The sequence below is a fragment of the Diabrotica undecimpunctata genome, chromosome 8 (genome assembly GCF_040954645.1).
Source record: "Diabrotica undecimpunctata isolate CICGRU chromosome 8, icDiaUnde3, whole genome shotgun sequence".
Lineage (NCBI taxonomy): Eukaryota > Metazoa > Arthropoda > Insecta > Coleoptera > Chrysomelidae > Diabrotica > Diabrotica undecimpunctata.
The window spans coordinates 120,218,376-120,246,194 of record NC_092810.1 but is presented as its reverse complement, the minus strand read 5'-3'; the positions used below and the strand labels follow the sequence as shown (position 1 = coordinate 120,246,194).

The 27,819-nt window shown below is 33.8% G+C and overlaps 1 protein-coding gene across 1 annotated transcript in view; it reads left to right on the top strand.

Moving 5' to 3' along the window:
- The window catches only part of LOC140449084 (uncharacterized), a 58,686-nt gene extending 56,908 nt beyond the window's left edge, over positions 1-1,778 (top strand). The window contains exon 7 of the mRNA XM_072542227.1: positions 576-1,778. Coding sequence (XP_072398328.1) covers positions 576-1,551 — 976 coding nt within the window. The 3' untranslated portion in view covers positions 1,552-1,778. The remainder of the gene's footprint in view (positions 1-575) is intronic.
- Positions 1,779-27,819: the final 26,041 nt, after the last annotated feature.

Genomic DNA, 27,819 nt, shown 5'->3' with positions numbered 1-27,819 from the left:
CAAATGACTGAGCTTCGTTGATACTGCTTATGTTGATACCATGCTGGTTCAGATGTGCCTTCTTACAAGTATGTTCTAAAAGCGTGGTGAATAGCTTTGGAGAGATGGTGTCTCCTTGCTGTATACAGAATTTATTTGTTTCTTATGCTAGCTATGGCATTTTGGTAGATATATTTGATAATGTTAGTGTAGCGATGGTCTATTCGGCATTCTGTCAATGCTTTTAACATTTTCTGATGGCTTATAGTATCGAATGCTTCCTCGTAGTCGACAAATATTAATGCCGATTGTTTGTTGTGTTAGATACTATTAACAACCTCAAATACAGAATAAGCTCAGAAAAACAAATTTACATGAAATTTGATCAAAAACACTAAATTTGTGCCAATATGTCAATGGAGAATACTTTGCCGCATATTTCTGCAAATAAACGAATCGTAACATGCAAATGCTGACTTAAAAGGACACTTGTATTTAAAAATTGACTTAAGATCTTATTTTTATAAAATTTCTAAACTAAAACCAACAATTTTACATTTATTTATAAAAGGAAAATAATTTTTGTTTTATTCTAGGAGACCTTTTTACCCAAATGGCAGGAAGTCGCCTTCGGAGTTTGAAGTAGAAATGATGGGAGTTGGGGACGAATTCCCGCATTTCAAAGATAACAAATTAGGTTGTGAAATTTTAGGACTTCCCTACAAAGGAAATAAAACTGTCTTCTATATAATCATGCCATTTGAGTCAAGCGTACAAAAGCTTAAAGAATTTGAAGATCGAATTACAGAAGCAGATTTGGAGTCTTTAGCGGAGAAGGCAATTTATAAAAAAGCTTTGGTAAGCTTTCCTAAGATGACATTGGAAAGTACTTTAAACATGAAATCGGTTTTGACGAAATTAAATATTACAAATTTATTCAATCCTGCACAGGCAAACTTGGGCCTTATGTCAGCTGGTCCAGCCAACATTCCGTTTAAACGGTTTCCACATGAAGAATCTGAAATAAATCCTTTAACTCCACACCACGATAATCCCAATGACGTAATTATTTTTAATAGATTTGGCAATCCGGTAAACTGTTCGAGTATTTTTGACAATTCTAATAATATTACAACTTGCGAAGACACTGTGATAGATGCCAAAGGAGAACATAAAGTAATCTACAAAAAGTTTGGAAATAAAATAGGTCGTAGAATAGCGAGGAGTATGTCGAACGAAAAAACTTTTAAAAAATCTAGTAAACCATTCTCGAATTCTAGAGATACTATTGATAATTTGAGACATCTTATTAACAAACAATCAGCCGATAACAATTACCTAAATCCAGGTTTATATGCAGATAAAGTCATCCATAAGGTTTTCCTGCAGGTTACAGAAGCTGGCACTGAAGCAGCAGCCACAACCATTGTTGCTCTACCTAGAAGCTACTCTAGTATCGGTTTCAGAGTTGATGTTCCTTTCATATTTTTTATGAGACATGAAAGAACGAAAACAATATTGTTTTGGGGATCAGTTGAGAAACCAACTCCGTATTTTAAAACAGATTCTTAAAATTATAAATGCTTATATTCAAATTTGATTATAGAACCGTATTTGGCAATAAATACATTATAAAAAATTGTTGATATATTTTATATATCAGCTCTTTTATGTTTTAAGATGCCCCTAACATAAATTATTTAATGCTAACATTTATTTTTAAGTATTTACTATCACAGTTACCAATTTAAGTTATTACAATGTAATAATATGATGTTCATAAATGATATTAGAGAGAATATTACAATTTGGGTTTATTTTCCAATCCTTGTAAAATCGCTATCATAAAAAAGTACAATAAAAGTAACCAGCTCGTATCAATGGGAAAATTGAATGCCAAAATTGCTACTAAAATGGCAAACTTCCATGAAGTATTCATAAACGGGATATACATAAGTATACATGAACAGCTGGTGGACTAAGATCTGTAATAGTTTATATTATATCTGTAATAGTAAACAATAGAATCACAGGACAGGTAAGAGATATAAAAGTATTAAGAGGTCAGGACATCAGCCCAAATCATTTTGTAGTACTCGTAATATCAACAATTGACCCATACACAAAATAGACCAAGTTTATAAGATATACTCCATTCCACGAATATACGACTGTTTTAAATTCGGTTTAAGGTATCGACTTAAATGGTCCATTGTGCTGAATTGTACAATAGTAAATTCTCCCCATTTTTAAAATACTGTTATGGCAGAAATAAACCTTAGATTTAAATATGAAGTCATGATATAAATATAGAGTTGATAGTTAATAGAACAGTTGTATTTCAGATTTTGAATTATATAATTACTATCATTGAGTTTAGTACTGTAAACAAGTTAGTTTTTGAATTAAATGATTTAAACGAAGTGTAACAATACTTAAGTGATTAAATAGTGTACTTTATTTAGTAGAATATTCAATTAGTTAAAAAAAACAAAAAACTTTTCCCCCAAATTTCAGGAGTGGCAATATCCAATGCTTGTTACCATGTTTCCAAGACTGCCTCGTCACTGTAAACCTTGTATCCAATATGGTTATCATAATATGTTTTGCATATATTCCAAATATATTCAATTGGATTGAATTGGCAATGATAGGGCGGTAGTCTTAACACACGATGTCCAAAGCTTTGTATAATTTCGTCTACTATATATATGTTTGGTTTAGCTAACGTTAGTAATTGAGGCTTAAAACAGTATTGAGGAAATGTAATATTTTTATTCGTTACCTAACCATTCTTTTATTTTATCTACGGTCCAGGTGTTTGTTGGTTGTTTATTTAAAATTTCCGAATGGTACGCAGCATTATCCAGTACTATAACGGATGGTTCATGTAAACTTAGCAACAGTTTTTTTTTTCAACCATTTCACAAACATCTCCGTATTCATATTGTCATGATAATCGGCTGATTTTGATGAAAACACAAGATCTGCTTCCTCAATAAAACCATGTTTTCCACCTGCATGCACTATAATATATCTCTTTCTCCCGTTATCGATGTGTTTTATGGATTTTATGCTCTCGTCCTGCCAAATTCGTTTGATACCGCCTTTAGCAAAAATCCATGTTTCGTGTAAATAAACGAAGGAAGAACATTCTTTTTTAAATTTTTATAATTTCTTAAAAATTCTATTTTTTTGTGAACGACACTAGCTCTTTCACACAAAGCCTTTCTATTGTCTTCCTTTTTGAACTTAAAGCCAATCTGTCTTAAAACTCTCCAGAGACTTGTTCTGCAAATTTCAAATATATTTCTGTCTTTTAATTTTTGTAGCACTGAATCTAAAGAAACATGTTCTTTCTTTTCGCGCATTTTATATATTGTCTCACGGATTTCAAATTTGCAACCTTCGGGAAGATCTATAGTCTTTGGTTGTCGGCGAGATTTATATTGTGCGACATTTTGTTCACTTTGTCCACTTTTTTTGCTTTTTGCAAAACCGACTTTATTTTTGTTTCACTAATACAGAGTGCATCACACACACGTTTATGTACGGACTGAACAGGTCGCAAAGGGTCCCCGTTTGTTTTCTCAGCAGTAAAATAAAAAAGTACATTAAATCTAAAGTTGTCTACATCTAAAACACGTCTCTGCCTTTTTGGCTTCAATAAACAAATACACTACACTAAACTCTCTCTTAACGGCCACCTCTCTTCACCGGAAACCTCTATACGGACGGTTTTTAATACTAAAATCAGTCGGCGATATATGAAACGGTATGTAAATTTTCGTTACTTTTTAATATCTGTAACGACTCGGTACCTTAACTGTCAATAGCCGGTATCTTATACCCGTTACTTTCGGAACTTTTAAGAGTACATCCACTAAAAGCAAACAAATATTTAAAACTAACAAAGTGAAATATTATATAGATTCTTTTTCTGGTTTCTGAACCATCGATCGTTCTGCCAATTTCTTTTCATTTATATCAAAAATAGTACATTTATTTTTATTACAGTTGTAGTACCTAATAAAGTAATAAAATAGTGTAATATCAAAGAAACCCGGCACGCCTCTTTGGTGTATACATTTCACCGAAATCCAACCCAAATGTCTGATGAACACATTTGCGTAAAAATGAGCGTTTACGTAAAAATTTTTGTTATTTTCGGATTAAATTTCACAATAAATTTTGCATCTATCTGAACATCTATTAACTGAAATAATTTTAGTTCAGATGTCATACAGTAGACCCTTTTTATTGGAATAATAATTGAACCAATTTACTTTCATACTTCTACTTGAACAGTAAAATATTCGTTGTCGCAATAATCCCAAACAGTCGTATATTCGTGAAATAACCTATATACAGTAAAGCACCACAATTGTAGCGAGTGACTCATCTTTTAATGGTTTTTTATAGGCCAGTAAAATTTGACGTTTACCCTTTAGAAAAAAATATTTTTGTTCCGACAAAAGGAGAAAATTTAATTATTATTTAATAAACAAATTAGTGGATTATTGCAGAGTCTGTTTAATTTTTTAAAAATTGATAAAAACCTTCCTCTCACTGTTCAAAGAATATACGTTTAGATAGAAGAAATTTTATATGAAATATATTTCAATAATTTGACTGGTCTATTTTTAAACTGTTCAAATGTTTTGAAAAAGATTTGAGTTATAGGGAAAATGTAACATTGTTAGCGTGTATGATTCAACTTGAAGTTATCTGCAATGTTGTAGTTTATATCTTTCTCTAAAGGTAATGTGTGAGATCAACAATTTCATCGCAGATTAAGGCTATGCAACTGACAACAACGCCATTGTTCGGGTAGTTGTTTTATTTTATGCTATCTGTAAGTCAGTTTCATAAGCGCACTGACAGGGGTTTCATAAAGCAGAGAACAGAATTGTTTGTAGTGTCATGAGTGGAACGCGCTTTTAAGATTACTTTTTGTGAATTGTGAGTAATTTAGTTTAATTCAATTTCGTGACAAATAATAAATGTAACTGACAGTAGTAATAGTGAACCATGTATCAAAAAGAAACGTCACAATTTAACACGTGAAGAAAAAATATGATTGGAAATGTGTTTGAAGGACTTCGAGCCAGAGAACAAAATATGAATGTAAGCGATGTAGTTACATTATGTAGTATTTCGACAAAAGTTTAAGAGGCTAGTGTGTATAGAGTAATAAAAACAGACGATGATAAAAACGATAATAATACTTTGAAGGTTGCGATAAGAGGAAGGAAACAAATAAAATTGGATGATATAACCAAACAGGCCATTCGTAGTAAGTACCTGAATTTTATTTCAAAAAGGGATTATCAACTATAAAAAAATTGCTTCTTCTCTCCAGTCTAATGAAAATATTCCCAAAATATCAAGACTTGTTTTGTTACGCACTTTACGTAAAATTAACTTTAGTTATTTAAAGAGAAGAGGGATAGTAACCTTACTGAAAAAGAAAAAATCATTTTATGGCGTAGAAAGTATCTGAAATAAATAGCAGAATTTCGAAGAGATGGAAAACGTATGATACAAATGAATCATGGTAAAATGAAGGACATACTATGACAAAAATTTGGTGGGATATTTTTTTTTTATAACGGGGGTCCTACGGCAATTGCCGCTTCCCGCATTTCAGCCTCCATCTTTTCCTATCTCTCCAATTTCCCTCTTCTAAGCCTCTAGATTGCATTGTTTTTGTAATTTCTCTTCTCCAGGAATTTGGTGGTCTTCCCCTTTTCCTTCTTTCTGGCGGAACATACATTTACATCACGTGACCATACCATTGTAATTGCCTTCCTTGTATTCTACCTGAAAGAGTATCTCTAATTCCTGTACGGTTTCGTATTTCCTCATTCTCGATTCTTTCCATTCTCGATACTCGACATGACCTTCTAAGATAATCCATTTCCACAACGTCTACTTTATCTCGTTCATTCTTTGTCATCGTCCAACATTCGGCACAATATGTGGTAATTGGTTCTACAATTGCTCTATATACGCGAAGTTTGGTATGCATCTTTATTTTATTAGACCACAGTAATGAATTCAGTATTCGTAAGCATTTTTTCCCTTGGGTTATTCGGTTTTGTACATCTATCTTAACTCTGCCATCTGCTGATATGATGCTTCCTTGATATTTATACTGGTTGCAGCCTTTTAAGACTGCGTTTTCAAGCCTCAGATCTGTGGGATTTCCTCCAATTTTTAAATATTCTGTTTTGCTTATGTTTACAGTAAGCCCCCATTTGGCATATTCCTCAAATAATTTTCGATTCATATAATTTATATCTTCCTCATCGGTTGCAACCACCACCTGATCATCTGTAAACAACAATGTATACAGAGTTTCTTGTCCCACTTCGATGCCCATAAATCTACATTTATTTCTCCAATTTCTCAATGCTTCTTGGACGTATATTTTAAAAAGTGTCGGTGACAAACAGCATCCTTGCATTAGGCCTTTAGTGACTTTAAATTCATTTGAGGTTCTGGTTCCAATTTTTATACAACTAACTGCATTTTCGTACAATTTATATATCGCTCGGATATACGTCGAATCCAATCCGGACCTTTCGAGGACCTCAAACATTTTCTTTAACGGGACACTATCATATGCTTTCTCAAGGTCTATAAATACCAAATAGGTCTCTCTACTTCTTTCGACACGCTTTTCAATTATTTGTCGTAGGATAAATATATTATCAAGGCAGGATCTCCCGGTACGAAAGCCGCTTTGTTCTTCAATATCTTGTATCTGTCTTTCAACCCTCTTCTTTAATATTCTGCCGTACAACCGGCCCACAGAGCTCGTCACACTAATACCTCTATAATTGGAACAGTCTCTTTTATTCCATCTCTTATATATGAAGCTTATATAAGATTTATTCCAATCTTTAGGAATTTCCTGGTCTCCACACATACATTTATTGAAAAGGTCTACTATTAATTCTAAAAGTGCAGTCGGCCCATATTTAACCAGCTCTTTGGGAATGTCTCCAGGCCCTACGGCTTTTCCGTTTTTAATCTCTTTTAAGGTTTCCGTCAATTCAGATAATGTTATTATATAAATTTCCTGTCTTTCGTCTCTGTTGTCTATTAATTCCCTTATCTTTTCCCATCTGTACTCTACTCTATCCTCTTTCAGCAGTTTCGTATAATATTCTTCCCATTCATTTAACTTTAAAAGAGAAATTGTTGTCTTCATTTTTCTCATTTTTCCTAAACTGCTTTAATGTTTTCCAAGCTTGTGCCACTTTTGTTCCACCCATAAATATGTCCAGTTCATCACACTTAGCCTCCCAGTTTATATTTTTCGCCTTATCCACGTCTTTTTTAACTTCTCTATTCCATTTAGCGTATATTTCTCTGTCTGGTGGGATATAAATGTGAAAAACAAACGACAAACTTTTCTAGATAGTTTGTCGAGAGGTTTGTTTAAAAGCCCCATCTGGAAAGGGAAACACCTTATTATTAGCTATATTGGTAGCGGCTCGAGATTTGTTGAAGGAGGTTCAAATGCATTTATTTCTAAAAAGACTGGAGATTACCATGAGGAAATTTATGCAGATCATTATGAAAATGGTTATGGTTATCAGATATTCTGTTAAAAATCGAACCAGCATCTGTTATTGTTATGGATAACGCTCCATATCACTGCCGGCATATAGAACAGTTACCAACAACTAAATGGAGAAAAGCCGAGATTGCGGATTAGCTTACTAAAAAAAATTAAATTCAATGAACCAATTTTGAAAATCGAGTTACTAAACTTAGCACGGTGTTATAAAGATAAATATATTAAATAATTAGTACATGAAATGGCGCGAGAACGAGGCGTAATTGTAGTTTGATTGCCGCCATACCATTTTAAGTTAAACCCAATAGAACTTATGTGGGCTCAAATAATAATGAAGTAGCATAGAACAATGTTACTTTCGAATTCAATGATGTAAAAATCTGCTTAATAGTGCCGTCAGCAATCGCGACTCACAGTCACGAATAAAATGTATCGAGCATGTAGTGAAAGAAGAGCACAATATGTGAAACCTTGATAATTTCATTGAAATTACCATGGAACCAGTTGTTGTGGATTTAGGCGAAGATACTACTGATGAATCTGAAGATGACGTAGATGACTCAAATTAGATATTATATAATGTAAGTATTTATTTGATCATATTTTTTATATTTTATGGAAATAAATATTCAGTCAAGTCAGTTTCCGACCAAGAATTATTTAAATAATTCAGTTTTATATATATATATATTTAGGGATTCACTGCCTTCCCTCGCTCAACCGTTTCCATCTCTCTCTGTTGTTCCATTCTCCATCGTTTAGGCCTCTCTTACTCATGGCGTCGTCTACTTCGTTCCTCCAGGATTTTCGGGGTCGTCCTCTTTTCCTCCTTCCTATGGGGCTCCATTCGGTTATTCTCTTTATCCATCTGCTGTCGCTAGTTCTTCTTACATGTCCATACCACTTTAATCTTTTTTGTTCTATATATGTTAGTATGTCTGTTTCTATTGATGTTCTTTGCTTTATTTCGTCATTACTTCTCCTATCCATTCTTGTTACTCTGCAGCATCTTCGCAGGCATTCCATCTCTGTTGCTACTATCTTACTGCTGTTCTTCTTGTTTATGATCCAATTTTCAGCCCCATATGTCATAATACTTCGCACTAATGTTTTATAAATCTGTGGTTTTGTCTTCATATTTAGGTGTCTATCCCACCATACTGAGTTAAGTTGTCGGATTGCTGTTCTTGTTTGTCCTAATCTTTGTGTAATTTCTTCCTCTGTTGTTGCCTTTTTCGTGATTATAAACCCCAGGTATTTAAATTTATCCTTTCCTTTGATTGTTACGTTGTCATCAATCTGTAGATCTTCTATGTCTTCTTCACTTGTAGATAGGTACTCTGTTTTCCCGAGGTTAATATCTAGGCCAGCCTTGGTATATTCTTCTTGTAGTTTCTTCATCATGTAGCTGCGGTCGTCTTGGTCTTGTGCAATCACTACCTGATCGTCTGCAAAGCTTAACGTATATAGGTATTCGTTCCGTACCGGTACTTCCATGCCTTCGCATTTTCTTTTCCATGTAGTCAAGGCTTTTTCTAAGTATATTTTGAATAGTGTCATACATTCAATATATTTGAATTCAGTTTTACCTGCGCTAAAAGTTACTAGATGATCCTTTTTCTAATCCCATGTTATTAAATCTCATTTGACAATAGGAATTAAATTTAATGCTCAAATCAGTCATAAGTTTGTTAATTTAAACGGATAAGGGGTATTTCCCAAAAAAATATATTTAACAAGGATTAGTTTCATCTAAGGCATTTATAAAATAAGAAAATAATGTTTATGATAATCAATTCGTTCTAAAAGCATTTAAAAATTATAATAAATATAATTATAACAATAAAAAAAAAATTATTTTTTAAATAATAACCGAATGCCTATGACTCGTCTATTTCTTTTCCCCTCACACCTGCAAAGGTCTACATTGAAAATATGAGTCACTCGCTACAATTGTGGTACCATAATATAGCTACTAAATAAAATAACATGTTACAAGAAAACGCGTTTCCTGGCTAAACAATCTAAGAATATAGTTCAACTGCAGTTCTACAGAACTGTTCAGGGCAGCGGCATCAAAGATTCGAATCGCTATGACGGTTACCAACCTTCTGAGGGAAGACGACACATAAACAAGAAGACTAAAGAGAGATAGATATACATAAAATGGTTATATCAGAAAAGGCTACCAATAGATATGGAAGAATAGGGACCAAACATGATACCAATGAACAATCACAGAGTTTAAAGCATACAGCTCAAACAGTAGCCGACGACGTAATTGAAAAAATGGGGTGATATAGACGAATAAAGACATGTGACGCGGGGCGAGAAGTATGGCATCCTGCGACTCATAATGCAAGGAAAGATAGATGGCAGAAGAAGCATCGGAAGAAGACGAATTTCATGGCTCAAGAACCTGAGAGAATGGTTTGGATGCAGCTCAAAACAACTTTTTAGAGCTACTGCCTCAAAAATTAAAATAGCTATGATGATTGCCAACCTCCGTAGCGGAGATGGTACCTGAAGAAGAAGACAAATAAAAAAAAAAGGATCTATTCTGACGATTTATATGAAGCAGAAGGGAAGCATAGCTCATAAAAATACTTAATAAATAACCCCAACGCAGAGAACGAAGATTATAGACAAAAAAGAAGATAAATAGTAGTAACTGAATAAAAAGACTGCAATAAAAATTATGAACTAGATTCAAGAAGACAGAGAGGACACACAAGTAATAACAGTTGAAAAAGGATAAGATGAAATTGATATGATCAACTACAGGCAACAAAAAATAGACAAGCAACAGACGTTAGAACGCAGAGTTGTGGAAATACGGTAAGTTGTGACCTTGAAACAACACTAGAATATTTGAAAAGAGCACAAAATTAAGTTCAAAGGTGTATTTGATTTTTTTGTGCAGATAATTTACTTACGTCAAATTTGAAATTTATATAATCCCAAGCAGATATTATCAATTTTTAATAATAAATTACGATCTGCCCAATATCCAAAACCCAGATAAGAATTACTACTTGTAATATCAGATCGCTCAACTCAAGGGACCAATAAATAACCCAAGTGCTCAAAGAGAAAGAAATAGACATTTGTGCAATTAAGTAATACCCGGTATTAAACAAAAACATAACGAGAATGATAAAAACGAAAATGGAGAACTGATGATCAACTTCTGCACGAATAACGAACTTAGAATAAACAACATATTTTTTGACCACAAAGACCCACACAAATATACATTTAATAACACCCGTGGACAAAGATCTATGATAGATTATGTTATAACCAACAGACATATACATTCATACCCAAGAGAGCGGCGCTAACACAAACAAAAATCAAAGTCGAAGGACTAACTACGGAATCCATGGAATACTTATACAGAAAAAGAATATCAGAGAAGATCGCTGAGAATAAAATATTAGAAAACAATAACATCGAGAAAAAGCTGGGAAAACTCAAAAATAACACAATTAACGCAGCAACAGAATCACTTGGAGAAACGAAGGAAAGTAACGAACACTAACATATCAAAAAAGAAAACACCATGGTTTAGAGACGAAGTGAAACAAAACGTGAAGAAAAAAAAAGCTTTTTGACAATACAGAACACAACAACCACAACAGACATATAACCACTATAAACGAATCAGAAATGAAACGAATACTTTAGTTGGACAAATAAAAAGGGAACACTGGCAGAGCTTTTCAAAACAGATGAAACACGACTTCTACGGAACACAAAAAGAAATATGAAGAATGATCAGAGGATAAAGAAAAGACATGAGTGAACTAATAAAAACGAAATACATTCATAAGGAAACATGGGCAGACTACTTTCGATCCCTATTTGCTAAAGGTGACATAAAGGAAGCATTAAGAAAATTCAAAAATAGAAAATCACCCGGAGAGGACAGAATATCGAATGAACTCCTAAAGTACGGAGGACCAGATCTGACCAAACATCTATTAAAACTAATCCAAAAAATAATAAAACAAAACAGAATTCCTCAAGAATGGAGATCAAGCATCCTAATACCTCTCTTCAAAAATGGACACAAATCGGACCCGGAAAATTACAGAAGAATTAATTTATTAAACACAACACTAACATTAACAATCAAAGTAATAACAAATAAACTGAATAAAATTATAACACTAACAAAAGAACAACAAGGTTTTAGGAAGGGAAGATCATGCACCGACACCATACTTATGAGGAAGTGCAAGAGAAATCATTAAAATACAACAAACCGGCATATCTGTGTTTCGTGGACCTTAAGAAGGCATTTGTCCGGGTTAAATTAAAGGACGTTAGAGACTTATTGTACGCGAGTGAGATACCTCTAGGTATAATCAAAAAGACCGAAAATATCTACCAAAACAACACAATAAAAGTAAAGGTAGAAGAAGAACTAACCGACCCTACTGAAGATGGCAATGGAATAAGACAGGGAGATTCCCTGAGTCCTCTATTGTTCAACCTGATTATAGATGAAATAAAAAAAGTAAGAACTAAAAAGGATACCAAATGGGAGAGAAACAACTTAAAATAATCTGCTATGCAGTGACGCAATACTAACCTCTCAAAGTGAAGATGATTTACAACGTATGCTGCACCAATTTAATATAACTACCACAAAATTTAACATTTCCCCAAAAAAGACAAAATGCATGGTTATAACAGCAAATTTACTAAGGTGTAAATTGGAGCTGGAAGGTCATATAATAGAACAAGTGATGAAGTTTAAATATCTAGGCATCACATTATCTAGATATGGAAAGCTCGAAACAGAAGTTCAAGATCAAGTGAATAAAGCACCCAGAGTTGCAGGTTGCCTGACTGGTACAATATTGACAAAAAGGATGTTAGAAACAGCAGAGATGAAAACACTTAAAATTGATACACTATGGCACAGAGCAGGAAGTACAGATATACGACGTAGATGCAAGGTGGAGAACATCAAGAACTGGGTAAGAAATAGAAGAGTAGAATGGGACGATTATATAAGCCGAATGACAACAAATAGGGTAGTAAAGACGGCAAAAGACGGTTCCCCAATAGAAAGGCGATAAGAAGAAAGAACGACAACTTACTGGAGGCACATTGAAAAACAGACAGAGTCCTGCCTACATAAAAAGAAGAAGAAGCTGGTATATTGTAAGAATCTACATACTACAACATTCGTATCCAAGCTTCAATCTAGACACCCATGACTTTGACAGGAGATCATTCTTTATATCAGATAATTTAGATTATCCACGAATATTAGTATTGATTTATAAAAATTCCTCATCAATTTTCTAGTGAAGAATATGATTGATGATATTATCTTTATCTATATATTTTGTGATGGAAATGGGCTAGCTGCAAGAAGAGAGTAAGCAAGATGATTTCATGGTCGAAGATTACCAAATACTAAAAAAAATTGGGTGAGTGTTTAATATGCACAGTATCCAACCGTAGCATTGAACGAACGCCATGAAAGGAGGTATATTGGAACGGAAGACCATATTTTAAATAGAGAGCAGAAAAATCCAGAAATTAGCACTAGAAGGATTGGTAATGCTATAACTATCCCTCATGCCACGGTTTGACGTAGAATAAAAAAACAGAAAAACAGACTGCAGAATACTACTAGAATAATTGTTAGTAGACGGTATAAAAGTCGGAGATGTCGTAAAGAATGAACTTTTACGTCTGATCATTCTAGGAAAGATCCAAGGTAAACGTGGTTCTGGTAGAAGACTAACATCATGGCTGAAAACTCTGGTACGGAAAATCGACTACATCATTATTTAGAGCTGCTGTCAATAAAGTCACGATAGCGAATATGGTAGCCAACATGACAATCCAACGATCGATAACGGTCATGGAACTAGAAGAAGAATTAGATGGATCCTACAGAATCCGCTAATATTAAATAGATGCCTGTTTATAAATGAAGCCCAATAAACGCGTGACTGTTTCTTAAACTCAAGAAATTTTCACACAATTTTCACAAGATCAAGTTGCCATTGGAAACCAAAGTTAGTAAACAACTTAAACGATATAAACAATGTCAGTTTTGACAAATACGGTTCATTAAGATGTCGTTCAAACTTAATATTCATCAAACTATTTATCGGTTAGTAGGACATGTACTAAAGTGCAATATTTTAAGAATTTTTAGTGCTCAAAGTATTTCTGTGCCAATGATTTACAGACAATTAAAGAGTGCGAAAATGGTATCCCATACCTTGAATAGACCCCGTGTCACACCAGGGTTAGTAATGGAGTGTCACGAGTCGCGAAGCTTCGGATGGTAATACCATCATCCTGAGGTGACTTAAAGGACACGATAGGAATAAAGGCAATCGCATTGCTGACCAATTGGCTAGGAACGCGGCAGGCCTAAGGACCTGGGAATCTTTTTGGTTGGTCAACTACAACAATCGCGGAAATTGTCAAATGTCACTCCCATACGCAAACCATAAAAAGACGGGGAAAAGGGCAAAGATGTAGAGTTGCCAGGGTAACACTAAGTAACCTTGAAGAGTCAGCATCAAAGAGTACTTGGGAATGACCAGGAAAAACCTACGCTTGACAGTTGGTTTTTTAACTGGTCATTGTCAACTAAGCAAACACCTCCACACACTGGGGCTAGCAGACACACCTCCATGTAGGAAGTGTAAACGAGAAGATGAAACTGTAGAGCATGTCCTATGTGAATGGCAGGAGTTGCACCTGCCCACATAAGGGGAATGTCTCCTGGTGACTTGTCCACCTTCCTAGAAATGGCAGGATGGACAATGAGCTAACGGCGACAGACCCCTGGGAGGATGCACAATGGGTCAATTGTGGCCTAAGTGCTGTGGAACTTAACTCACCCTCCCTACTCTACAGATACAGGTGGTATACCATGCCTTCATTTGCCCAAAAGTGGAAGACCAAGAGTTTTAACTCCTGCTCGGGAACAGAGATTAATTCAGAGTATGGATAACCAATTAGAAAAGTCTTTGCGAAATGTTGGCCGAACATATAATGTTTCACGAATAACTCTAAGTAGAACAATGTCTAGAAATAATTTAAAACGATATAAAAGAAAGAAGCTCCTACGTACACACCAGCCCAGTTAGAAAAAATTTCTAGATGTTGCCGTACATTGAGACGTATACATTTTCCTGGTGAAATTCTCATTATTGTTGATGAAAAGTATTTTACTTTATCCAATTCGAAATGAAGGGCAACGACGGATTTTATACACGCAATGTACAAGATACACCTGACGAAGTAAGGTTTAAGGGAAAAGGAAATTTGCCGATAAAATTTTGGTATGGTGTGTCATCTCAGAAGCTGGTGTTTCGCAGCCGTTTGTTGGGCGTGTTCGCGGTGAAGCTTTCAATGCTGACAGTTACGTTGACAGGTGTCTTACAAAGCTTGTCAATTTATAAATACTCATCACCCCAATGATAAAAGCATATTTTGGCCCGACCTAGCTTCATGCCTGTACACCAGGAGAACGACAGATTGATTGGTTAACTGGTTAAAATATAAATTTTTGTTCCCAAGCGCGACAACTCTCCAAATGTGCCTCAGGCGAGGCCTATAGAAGATTTTTGGGCAGTTTTGAGTCGAATAGTGTATAATAATGGCTGGGAAGCCCAAAATGAAGATCAGCTAAGGCGAAGAATTTTGCAAAAATTTCGTGAGATCGACTTAGAAACAGTCCAAAGGCTTATTGCACATGCAAGACCAAATTTACGTGCCATCGAAGATCACGGACTTCTTTCTGTTCTATAAAAATATATTATAAATCTTAAATATGTAGACTTAATTTCCTGTATTTAGTTAATAAAATAAACTAAATTTACAATTAGAAAATACATATTTATTTTTTCCGAAAACTTTAGGAACATTTGTTATAATAAGAATCAGCCAATACGAAGACTTGATGTTGCATGCCTCTCTTATGACTCTTATGATCTTAAGATCTTCGACATGGGCAAGATCTAATACCACCAAAATAAGCATTAAGAAACAATATGTTAAGGTTAGATTGAAATTTAAATAATAAAAAATGCTGGAAAAAACTTCAAACAAACTAAGAAATAGAAAGAATGCTCATTAAAAAGAAGCGATATGTAGAATGACTTGCTATGCATAAATTAATGTTTAGCATGAAATTGTTACGAAAACATTACATGAAAAATGCAAATAATTAATTAATGTTTAATAAAATATATTTGCCTGGCTGCGTTAAATGATTTGATACATTACAAATGCATAACATACGTTGACGAATCAATACGCGGGGAATACGTTTAAATAATATGCAGTTCGTCTATCTAACATTTTACCGATCAATACAATTTTATTGCTTATTAAAAAATAATGTGAAAGAAGTTTTATCAATATTCAGTTTGTAAAAATATTGTTTGTAATGTATATATTACTTTTTTCATCCGGAACAGTAAAATACAGTGAGATTACTGATGATACATTAAAGTTATATATATATATATATATATATATATATATATATATATATATATATATATATATATATATATATATATATATATATCCTCGCTCAACCGTTTCCATCTCTCTCTGTTGTCCCATTCTCCATCATTTAGGCCTCTCTTACTCATGGCGTCGTCTACTTCGTTCCTCCAGGATCTTCGGGGTCGTACTTTTTTCCTCCTTCCTATGGGGCTCCATTCGGTTATTCTCTTTATCCATCTGCTGTCGCTAGTTCTTCTTACATGTCCATACCACTTTAGTCTTTTTTGTTCTATAATATGTTAGTATGTCTGTTTGTATTGATGTGCTTTGCTTTATTTCGTCATTACTTCTTCTATCCATTCTTGTTACTCTGCAGCATCTTCGCAGGCATTCCATCTCTGTTGCTACTGGCTTACTGCTGTTCTTGTTTATGATCAAATTTTCAGCCCCATAGGTCATAATACTTCGCACTAATGTTTTATAAATCTGTGGTTTTGTCTTCATATTTAGGTGTCTATCCCACCATACTTAGTTAAGTTGTCGGATTGCTGTTCTTGTTTGTCCTAATCTTTGTGTAATTTCTTCCTCTGTTGTTACCTTTTTCGTGATTATAAACCCCAAGTATTTGAATTTATCTTTTCCTTTAATTGTTACGTTGTCATCAATCTGTAGATCTTCTATGTCTTCTTCACTTGTAGATAGGTACTCTCTTTTCGCGAGGTTAATATCTAGGCCAGCCTTGGTATATTCTTCTTGTAGTTTCTTCATCATGTAGCTGAGGTCGTCTTGGTCTTGTGCAATCACTACTTGATCGTCTGCAAAGCTTAACGTATATAGGTATTCGTTCCGTACCGGTACTCCCATGCCTTCGCATTTTATTTTCCATGTAGTCAAGGCTTTCTCTAAGTATATTTTAAATAGGGTTGGAGATGTGGAACAACCCTGCAGGAGGCCTTTTGTTGTGGTGCAGTCTCCTACGATTCTTCCCATTTTAATGGACACTTTATTTTCTTTATACAGAGCTTTTGTAGCTTCTATGAGTTCCGTCCGTATTTCTAATTTGTACATTGCCTCCCATAGTTCTTTCCTTGGTACAGAGTCATACGCCTTTCTCATGTCCACAAATGCCAAATGTATATCTCTATTTTTTGCTTTTTTCTTTTCCAAAAGTTGTTCCAGTGTGTATATGTGGTCTATGCATGATCTTCCTGCCGTGAAGCCTGCCTGATCCTCCCCGATTTTGCCTTTTATCGCTTGCTCTATCTTTTCTCGCAGCTGTTCTCCATTTATGGCTTTCTGAAATATCCATTGTATCATCCGGTGTAATATTTTTGATCCGTATTTTATAAGCTCAGGTGAGATGCCTCCAGTTCCTGGTGCTTTCTTATTTTTGATTGCTTTTATGGCCGTTCTCATTTCCCTATCTGTTATTTCTATTTCTTGTTGTGGGGATCTGCTTCGTCTTCGCCTGTTTTCTTTTCCAATGAATTGTGGTCTTTGTTCTGTTAACAGTTCCTTGTAATAGTCCTTCCATTCTTTGTCCTGTATATTTCCCAATTTAATTTTTTCTGTTGAGTTTTGTTTCAATTCTCTCAGTACTTTCCATGACTCCGAAGTTCTTGTACCTCCTATGTATGTTTCAATATTTAAGCAGGTTCTTTCCCATTCTTCATTCTTTTGTTGTGTTATTTGTTTTTTCACTTCTTTATCTTTTTCTCTATATTCTTTATAAACTTCATCGTTGTTTGTAGTCAGCCATTTTCTGTATAGTTGCTTTTTTTTCTTAAATTATTCTTTTTGTTGGTTCATTTATTTCATAATAGTGTTGTTTATTTGTTATATGTTCTTTTTCTCCAAGGGCTTCGAATGCTGCTTGTTTTATACTCGCCTTTATATGCTCGTATATTTCTTCTATGTTGCCGTATCTAAATTCTATTAATTTTTGGTCTAGACGTTGTTGGTATAGTTCTCTTATTGGTTGTTCTTGGAGTAGTTCTATATTGTATTGTTTTTCTCTTAGTGTTTAACGGTTCTTTTGTAGAGGGGGTCTTGTTATGTTTCCAATTAATGCCCATTTTTGCTGTCAGTAAATTATGGTCCGTTCCACAGTCTGCTCCTGTTCTGACTCGCACATCTTTGATCTTTATTGTGGTATCTTGTTTGATTATTATGTAGTCTATTATCGATTTCAGCTTTCGTGTTTCTTGCGTAAAGTTTTATACGAGTAAGAACATTCGTCCAGGTTAAATGAAGGTACTTGAATAACTAAAAATACTTTGGACTGTATTTCTCTTCAAAATTTTATTTAAATCAGCGATTTACGCCAGTTAAGAGTCTCGAACTAATAATGTGACATGGCACTGGTAAAAAAAGCCCTGATTATCTACAAAACCACCACTATCATCAAGCGAAACATGTAATAAGCCGGTCAATAGGTCCCGAGCCTAACCATGAAATAGTGACTGTGATAAATTTTCCATTTAACATGTCGCTAGTTCTAACTTTCAAACGCATACTGTTAAAACTTTATGTCATTGGGATTATTATTTATGCAAGTATTGAGCATAATAGACCAGCATTTCTGTGTCTGATTGACCTAAAGAAAGCGTTTGACAAAGTAAGGCTCAAAGATGTAATTCATCTTCTGTATAATAGAGAAGTTCCCTAAATATTATAGAAACTATCGAATACATATACCAAAACAACAAAATTGAAGTCAGAATAGATGGACAACTTACAGAACCTATAGAAATAGGTAGCGGAATAAGACAAGGAGATTCATTGAGCCCCATGCTCTTCAATTTAATCATGGATGAAATCATCAAAAGCGTTAATAAAGGAAGAGGATACAGAATGGGAAACAAAAAAATAAAAATACTCTGGTACGCAAACGACGCAATAGTGATAGCCCAAGATGAAGATAGTCTGCAAATACTGCACCACAGATTTAACATAAGAACAAAAGAATTTTAATATCACAATCTTATCTCAGAAAACTAAAAATAGTAGTCAGCAAAGAACCAACCAGATGTAAAATAGAAATTGATGGCATCAGTATTGAACAAGTAATGGAAATAAAATACCTGGGAATTACACTGTCCAGCTATGGAGACCTGGACAAAGAAGTGAGAAATCAAGTACAAAAAGCAGGATGCCTTAAAACACTATATAGCGAAACAGACACATTAACACCGAGATGAAGTCAAGGATTTATAAAGTCAGTGTAACACCAATAATGACATATGCCTCAGAAACAAGACCCGATACAGCCACAACGCAAAGGCTACTGCAAACGGCAGAGATGAGAGTACTGAGAAGAATTACAGGAAATACGCTGAGAGCTCGAAAGAGAAGTGAAGACATTAGAAGAAAATGTAACGTATAGTGTATAAATGAATGGACACAAAATAGAAAAAATGGAATAACCTCATAAGCAGAATGGAGGAGACCCGTGTCGTCAAAATAGCAAGAGATAAGTCACCAATCGGCAGGAGAAGTATCGGACGACCGCGCAAAAGATGGAGTCACAACCTTCCATAGAGGTATTAATCAGCCAATGAACAAGCAGAATTGCTTATAAAGAGGAAGAAGAAGGATTATTATTTACCAAGATACAGTGTTTGAAGTGATGTTGATTTCGTATTTTTTATAAAAAATGGATTCAAAGCAATTTCGTGTGTTGATTTATCACTGTTATTTGATGGGAAAAAATATCGTCCAAACTGAGCAATGACTCAAACAGTGTTATCTTACCGGGACTCTGCATCATCGATTACAACCATTAAACGATGGTTTGCTAAATTAAAATGCGGTCAATGGTGTTGAGCGCTCCGGACGATAAAGTAATGCAGTTCTTCACGAAAACATCGAAAAAGTGCTAAAAACTATTACGAAAAACCGCAGAGTGAAGTTGTAAGAGAAAGATAACGCTTTAATGTTATCAAAGGGTAGCAGTTTGACCATTATACATGCATATTCGGGTATGAAAAAGCTGTTTTCCAAATGGATGCCGCGTTTTCCCACACCATAGCAAAAACAACAACGAAATGATGATTCTAGACGATGTTTGGACATGTTTAGTCGGAAAAAATCTGAGTTTTTGAATCGGTATATCACAATGGATGAAACTTGGATCCATCACTTCGCTCCGGAATCAAATCGGCAGTCATCTGAGTAGACAGCACCTAGAGAAAGCCGTCCAAAGCAACCAAAGACACAACAAACCGCCAGAAAGGTAATTGCCCCTGTATTTTGGTACCCGTAAGAAATTATTTTTATTGACTATTTGAAACATGATGAAGCAATTAATATCTGCTACAACATTGGTTTACTGGAGCGTTTAAAGACCGAAATCATAAAGAAAAGGTCTCATTTATTCAAGAAAAATTGTTGTTTCCAAGACAATGGACGATGTGTCAAGTCGTTTGATGGGAAAAATGCACGAATTGGACTTTAAATTGCTTCCGCACCCACCGTGTAGTCTAAATCTGGCTCCCACCGATTACCACCTTTTTTCCGATCTGAAAAAAATGCTCCGTAGCAATAGATATCGCTCCGATGAGGAAGTAATCGCCGAAACTGAAGACTTTTCTAAAGGCAAAGACAAATCGTTTTAAAAGGGCGGCATCGAACAATTAAAAAAGAGTTGGAATGGTTGTATCGCCTCTAAAAAAATTATGTTGATGAATAAAGAATAATTTTTGCAAAAAAATCTTGTTTTACTAGTTAAGTCCGGGACTTATAGACCAAAGGGTTAGCTTGGGCACCGGAATCGAACATGATAAAAAAAGATTTTAACATCGCCACCGATGCGAATGAAAAGACGGGGTAGACCAATGATGAGGTGGATAGACGGGGAACACAGCATGCCGAGAATATCGGTGTCGCCAACTGGAAAATCCAAGCAAAGGACAGAGCAGAATGGTACTGAAAGCTTGAGCAGATCGAGGCAATTTAAGGGCAATAACACAGTAATGATGATCTACGAAACCAGATACACTATATAAAATGAGCGACTGGAATAAAAACGCGAAGCAGCCTTAAAATTAGTATGCGGAACGTTCCTGGGCTGCTAAAAACAGAAAACATGAAGTGGTGGCGCATTAAATACCATATGCCATTATGCAGAGGACATTTCACTTCGGATAAACAAAATGGGATCTGTTTCCCAGGAAATATCAACCAATCTAGGTAACGACGTGGCGATGATAGTAAATAAAGACATTTAGCACAGGGTAAAAGAGTACATAACAGTTGGTGACCAAATCATCGTTGTAAGATTGAATACCAGCCTTGTCAATATGAATATCGTAAATATGCCCCAACAAGTGGAGCTCAAGATGAAAAAATCAAATCGATCTACAATAAATGGAAACAACGACTAGATCAACTATCAAATAGCAGAATCACAATAATCTTAAAAAAATTTTAATGGCAAGATTGGTGGGATTAAAGAAGAGTACAACTTGCGAGAGACTGTAGTTTTATATGGGTTTATTATATGAGTCATTTATAATCTATTCATTACTAGCATAGTATTTCAGCATCCCCCAAAACGATTAAATACTTGTGATATCACAGGCAAAAGACACAGAAATCAGACGTTATGTACTGATAAAAACTCAATGAGAACTGTAGTTATTGACGTGAAGACGTTATCAAGAAAACTCTGTACTAGGGACCACTAATTTATATAAGCTGAATTTGGGATAAAACTAAGCAAAATGCAAGAATAATAAATGACTGTACCTAAGTAAGTAAGTACTACTGTAAGTGGCACCTAAATAGTACAATGAAATGTACAAAAAGGCACAATACTGAAGTTGCGTAACCTCAGACAACTGATACAACAAGAGGAGTCGCCTAATAACTTATCAGAACTAAAAAACATATTAAAACCTTTATCAGAGCAGATGTCTACAATGCTCAACCTGCTAACTACCGTCATAAACAAGATGGTTTTATTGTTAACCACAGTATAGATATAAGGCTTTTAACAGAAACACATTTCACTACTAGAACTCAAATAAAAATTTCCAATTATATAACATATGACTCTCAACACCCGTACGGTACAGTCTGCAGTGGAACAGCTACGAAAAACAATTAAACTATGAACTCAATGAATATAGAAAAAAGGTAACCAGCATAAAAACAGATAACAAGCATGAACCATTGACGATCTCGGCGAGTATAAGATTTCTTGCCGGGGTGACTATAATTCCAAACACACCTTTTGAGGATCAAGGATTATAAACCCTTAAGGAAAATTGCTCTTTAAAGCTATGAAAAATAACAACCTTAACCTCCTGTCCAATGGAGAGCCTACATATTGGCCTGCTGACAGAAACAAAATGCGTGATCTACTCGATTTCTGTGTTACCAAAAGCATCCCAAAAATACTGTTTTGACTTATCTTCCGACCACTCCCCTGTTCTAATAACGGTAAACTCTGAAACAGTTATAAGAGACAATCCAACGTTTCTCCAGAAACCTTCTTAGATGAAAAACTGCAACTAAAAAAAAACTGCAACTAAATATTCCACTAAAAACTAATGCCTAATCCATGACTTACCAACACTCATTAAAGATGAAATCGCTAACAAGCAACGACTTAGCAAAATCTGGCAAAGAACAAGGTCACCGTAAGAAAAGTCAATACTTAACACAACAAAGATGACACAGAAAAGAACTCTTAAAAATAAAAAGAATTTGGGCATTGACAACTACCTTAAAAACCTAACAGCAGCAGAATACTCATTATGGAAGGCTACAAAAAATTAATAGACTCTAACTCCTAATCCCACAATATGTACGGAAAATAGTAACTGAGCCAGAACTAATCAGGAAAAGGTTGAAACCTTTGCTAACCACTTAGCCAGCGTTTTTCAACAGCATCCCTCAAGCCTGAAACCTGAGGAGGACAATGATATTTATAACCATTAACTCAACCTTTCCTTGAGTATACTTAGCAAGTACATCATATTCAACATCTTGTAGTTCATCCAGCTCTCTTTCTTTCTTACAGATTCTTTAAGGATCTGTTTGCTTGAATTGAGAATACAGCTTTATACTGTCTCTTAATGTTGATTGATATACTTGAAGTTAGTGTCCAATTTATCAAAGCTATCAGATCTTTTTGTAAATACTCTCTTATAGCATGATCCTTCAATTTTCTTATTGCTAATCAAGGGGTTTTATAGTGTTGAAAAGTTTAAGTTTAAGTATAATATTAACTATAGTATAGCTATATACCTATACAGGTTGTCAAAAACCTAATATGGTGCTTTCATATTTGGCTCAGGAGTACAAATCGAAAATTAAGTTTGAAATTGTTTTTAATTCTTCATTACCAAGATATTGTTTAAAAATAAAACTATAAAGATGATGTAAACTACACTTATGTGCACAAAAATCATCCCACTTCATAATTTTCAATTTTATTGCCATTTTTTAGAAACTATACTATAAATAAAATCAAAATAAAACTTGGAATGTGTAATATGTGATTCAATTTGTTTTTGGTTGATTATAAACTTATTCAAATCAATTCAAAGGTTAAGGTAACATTTATGTACTTAATTAAATAGAATAAATTATCATTTTATTTTCAACAGAAACAAAACCTATCCCATGCATACTTGATTGGGTTTATTGGGGATTTTATTTATGTGATAAAATCACAGCTAGTATAGGGAAGCAGGAGATAGTTATGACTGAAGATAATTCTGTCTGGCAAAATATTTAGAACTTTAAACCAATGACAAAAACCATATTGCCTTCACATTAAAATGGTAATATTTGAATTTAATGAACTTGGATATTTTTTTAATGATGAAATCATATTATTACCTCAGGGATAACAAAACATGGGAAAAATATAAATACAAAACCAAAAAGGTTGTATAATACGCCAAAAAATAAACCTGACATATATACAGTCAGTGGGGACATATAAAAAACTGCTCCAATTTCAATACAGTAATTGGCTAATGCTTAGTATAAAAAAATTACTAGTACAATTTGAACAATTCTTGATGTAGATCACAGAAGATCTCAATACGTCTAGCAAATCATTTAAAACATCATAATTTAAAACATATTACGAACACCTTAATACTGGAAGATGTCGGCTAGGGCCAAGAAAATTCTGATCCTCCATGCTGGGGGTATAGTCGTTAGACCTGTTTTCCAGCAGTAGAAAAATGCAAACTAACAAAAACCCCAAATATTCCCTCGGTAATGTAGATAATAAACTTCTAAGATGATAAAAGTTACGAAAAAAAAAAAAGACAGTGAACATGGAATGTAAAATCACTAATTGGAAAATTTTAAATCATACTAAAATAAGTAGGAAATATTAATCTAGACATTGTTGTACTAACAGCGTTGAAGAAAAAAGAAGTTGGTATAGAAAGAAAAGGGCAATCTGTACTCTTGTATAGTGAAGTACCTAATGAATAAAAAGCCAAAAGAGGAGTCTCAATACTCATAAAACAAAAATGAATAAAAAATATTGCAGATCGGAAAGCTGTCAGTGAGATCATTCTTCAAGTGAACATAAAGATACATAAAAAGTATCACTGTTACTATAAATGCTCCATCAATTAATGAACAAGTTGTGAAAGGATAATTTTTTGAAAAGCTCAACAAAGTAATTGAAGAAATTGGCACTTCATGAGTAGCAATTATTCTTGGCAGCAATAAAAACGGAGAGGAAGACAACTAACGATAAAAGAGAGGACCAGGATATTAGGTCATATTAGGATACATCAAAATAACGAAGGGGAAACTGTCGAAAACTAAAAAAATAGGGAACAATGGAGAAAATTTGTAACTCAAGCCAAGTCACTCAACTAAGTGAAAATAAGAAAAATGTAAAATTATTTAACACAATAAAGTGTCCAAAGAGAGCAAAATCTTTCCACCAGGAATGAGCAGTCTTGATTGGCCACTAGTAGAATGGTTGCTATCCTTCCAATTTTTCCAACAACACTGCCATACACTGATTAATTACACAGAATTGGTCAGAACACTGTAAAAACTATTGTAATCCAACACCAATTGAGAATGTTCTTCACAAAAATCAGTTGGTATTCTAGAATTGGATTGTACCACTGGCACCTTACTTTCCATATATAAAAAAGTACATTTGATGAGTATTCCTTTTTGGTCTGTATTAATTACCATTAGTTTAAGTTAATTTTTGTAAATAAAGTTTTGAAAATATTTACAGAAAGATTCAATTTCAATACTTCAGATTAAAATGTCATTCTTCAACTTCATTCTCATTAAAATGCCACATGTAAGTTCCAAACAAGTTATTTTTTTTTCACAACCTTCTCCCATTAGGATTTTTCCTGATGGCTCTACATATATTGCAAATATGTATAGCAGCAATATCATAGAAAAAAAAGAGATGAAACCTAGCATGTAACAAAAATATATCCCTCTGTTTATAAGAACACAAAATCCTGTGAATAAAAAGACTACAGAAATAAACATCAGCCATCAAAATATCATGGTTTCGAAACGAGAATAACACATTACCTACAGGGACAGTTTTTAAATAACTTCCTATTTGGCAGAAGGAGGTCTTAAAGATCTCATCACAAAACTTTTTATTTGTCAGATAAAAATTTTTAAAACTTCCCCACCTGCTGAGGCTGTAAAATGGTTATTTTTGAACCTTTTTTAATGTTATTTTATTGGTACCATTTAAATCCTTATAGAGTACTCTAGTTGAATTATTATAAAAAAATGTATGAGGTTTATTTGACCCCTTACCACCATAAAGCACGATTTTTACCCATTTGAAAAATATGAGGTCAAATCAGCCTCGTGTTTTCATGGTGTCGCCATCTGATAGTCTTAAGGTGTTTCTATTGGCCAAAACTGCTTTGCGCGAATGAAAATCAATAGTTTGACCAATAGAAAAAGTTTCATGAAAACGAAAATATTGTAATATACACACAGTATTTCCTAGATAGTCAAAGTTAGCGGACATACAATATTTGCGAGCAGAACAAAAAAATTTGCAAAATGTTATCACTATACATAATGACTCAGAATCAGATTTTGATTTGGTTGATTCAATATGTAACAAACCTTATGAACCACCAGACTCTGATTATAGCGACGGTGACGGTGAAGTAGAAAGTGTTTTGCAGACAGTGAATATTATCGAAAAGGAACAGATGAATGGTAATGCTGAGGCATTAATTAAATATTAATCATGAAGGTGAGAATATTTGGAATAAAATTAAATGCTTAAACAAATTATTATTTGTAAAATATAATAAAATTGAAGAATGTAACATTTCCAAAACTGTGAAGTTGCCATTAGATTTTTACAAACTTTTAATTACTGACAAAATTGTGAACATTATTCTTGAGCAAACAAATACCTATGCATCTTAAACTATAAATGAAAATATGATGCACATTTATTCAATAATTAAAGCTTGGAAACCCACCTCTAACAGGGAAATACATGCACTCTTTTCTGCTGTTTTGGCAATGAATTTAGTAAATGCTCCAGATTTATCCTTGTATTGGTCAAAAGATTCACTATATAATAATGTATTTATTTCTAAAGTCATGCCAAGGGACAGATTTTTGTTATTATTAAATTGTTTGCATTTTGCTAATAACGAGCATGACTTGGGACAAGATAAATTGTATAAAATACATCCTGTACTGGATCTACTACTAAATTACATTCCTTCTTATTTAATTCCTGATGAAAGCATAGTAATAGATGAGAGTATCGTACCTTTTAGAGGTCGTCTTAAATTCAGACAGTACATTAAAAACAAAAGTTATCTTTACAGAATTAAACTCTATAAGTTATCTACTGTGACTGGATACACTCTTAATTTGAGGATGTAAGCAGGAAAATGAACTGATATAACTTGTGGAATTATGTAAATTTTGGATGCATTCTATATTGTGATAATTATTACACAAGTATATCCATAGCACAACCGTTACTTTGTAAAAATACTAGAATTTGTGGTACTCTCAGATTCAATAAAAAGTGTTATCCAAAAGATGTTAAGGATAAAAAATTAAAGAAAGGTTAAGTTATTGGCCAGCAAAACAAAAATGTAAAAGTAATCAAATGACCAGATAAAAGACCTGTTTTAATGTTATTGACAAATGAACATTATGATGATGTATTAATGGAAACTGGAAAAATATTTGTTATGACCAAGCTGTTCTAAAACCATCATATAGAACTATAATTCTGCCAAAAAGGGAGTAGATTGCAATAAAATGTTAATTAAATGTGAATAAAACTTCATATTTATTTATTTATTCAGTGATCAAATGAGACAATGATATAAAAAGTCCATTTTGGATTTTCAAGATGCATTGTTTAAAGATTTATTTCAGGTGTCACTTATTGAACAACCACCACAGCCAAGAACACCAAAACAGATACACAGGCTTGTAAAAAGTGGCCCGAAAATAAAAAGAGTCACAAGATGCAGATAAAAAGTGAAAAAAGTAATTACATTTTGTGAAGAATGTGAAGGAAAACCAGCCTACTACTGCTTAATATGTTTTAACAATGTCCACGAAAAAAAATGGACAATATAAAGGTAATTCATGAATGTCACTTTTTTTACAAATGTTTGTATTTTTGAGTTTTATTTCAATAAAAATCTTATAAAATTTTCATGGAACCTGATTATGAAGTTTTTATTACTATCTAGGAACTGTGTGAAGGAATATTGTTT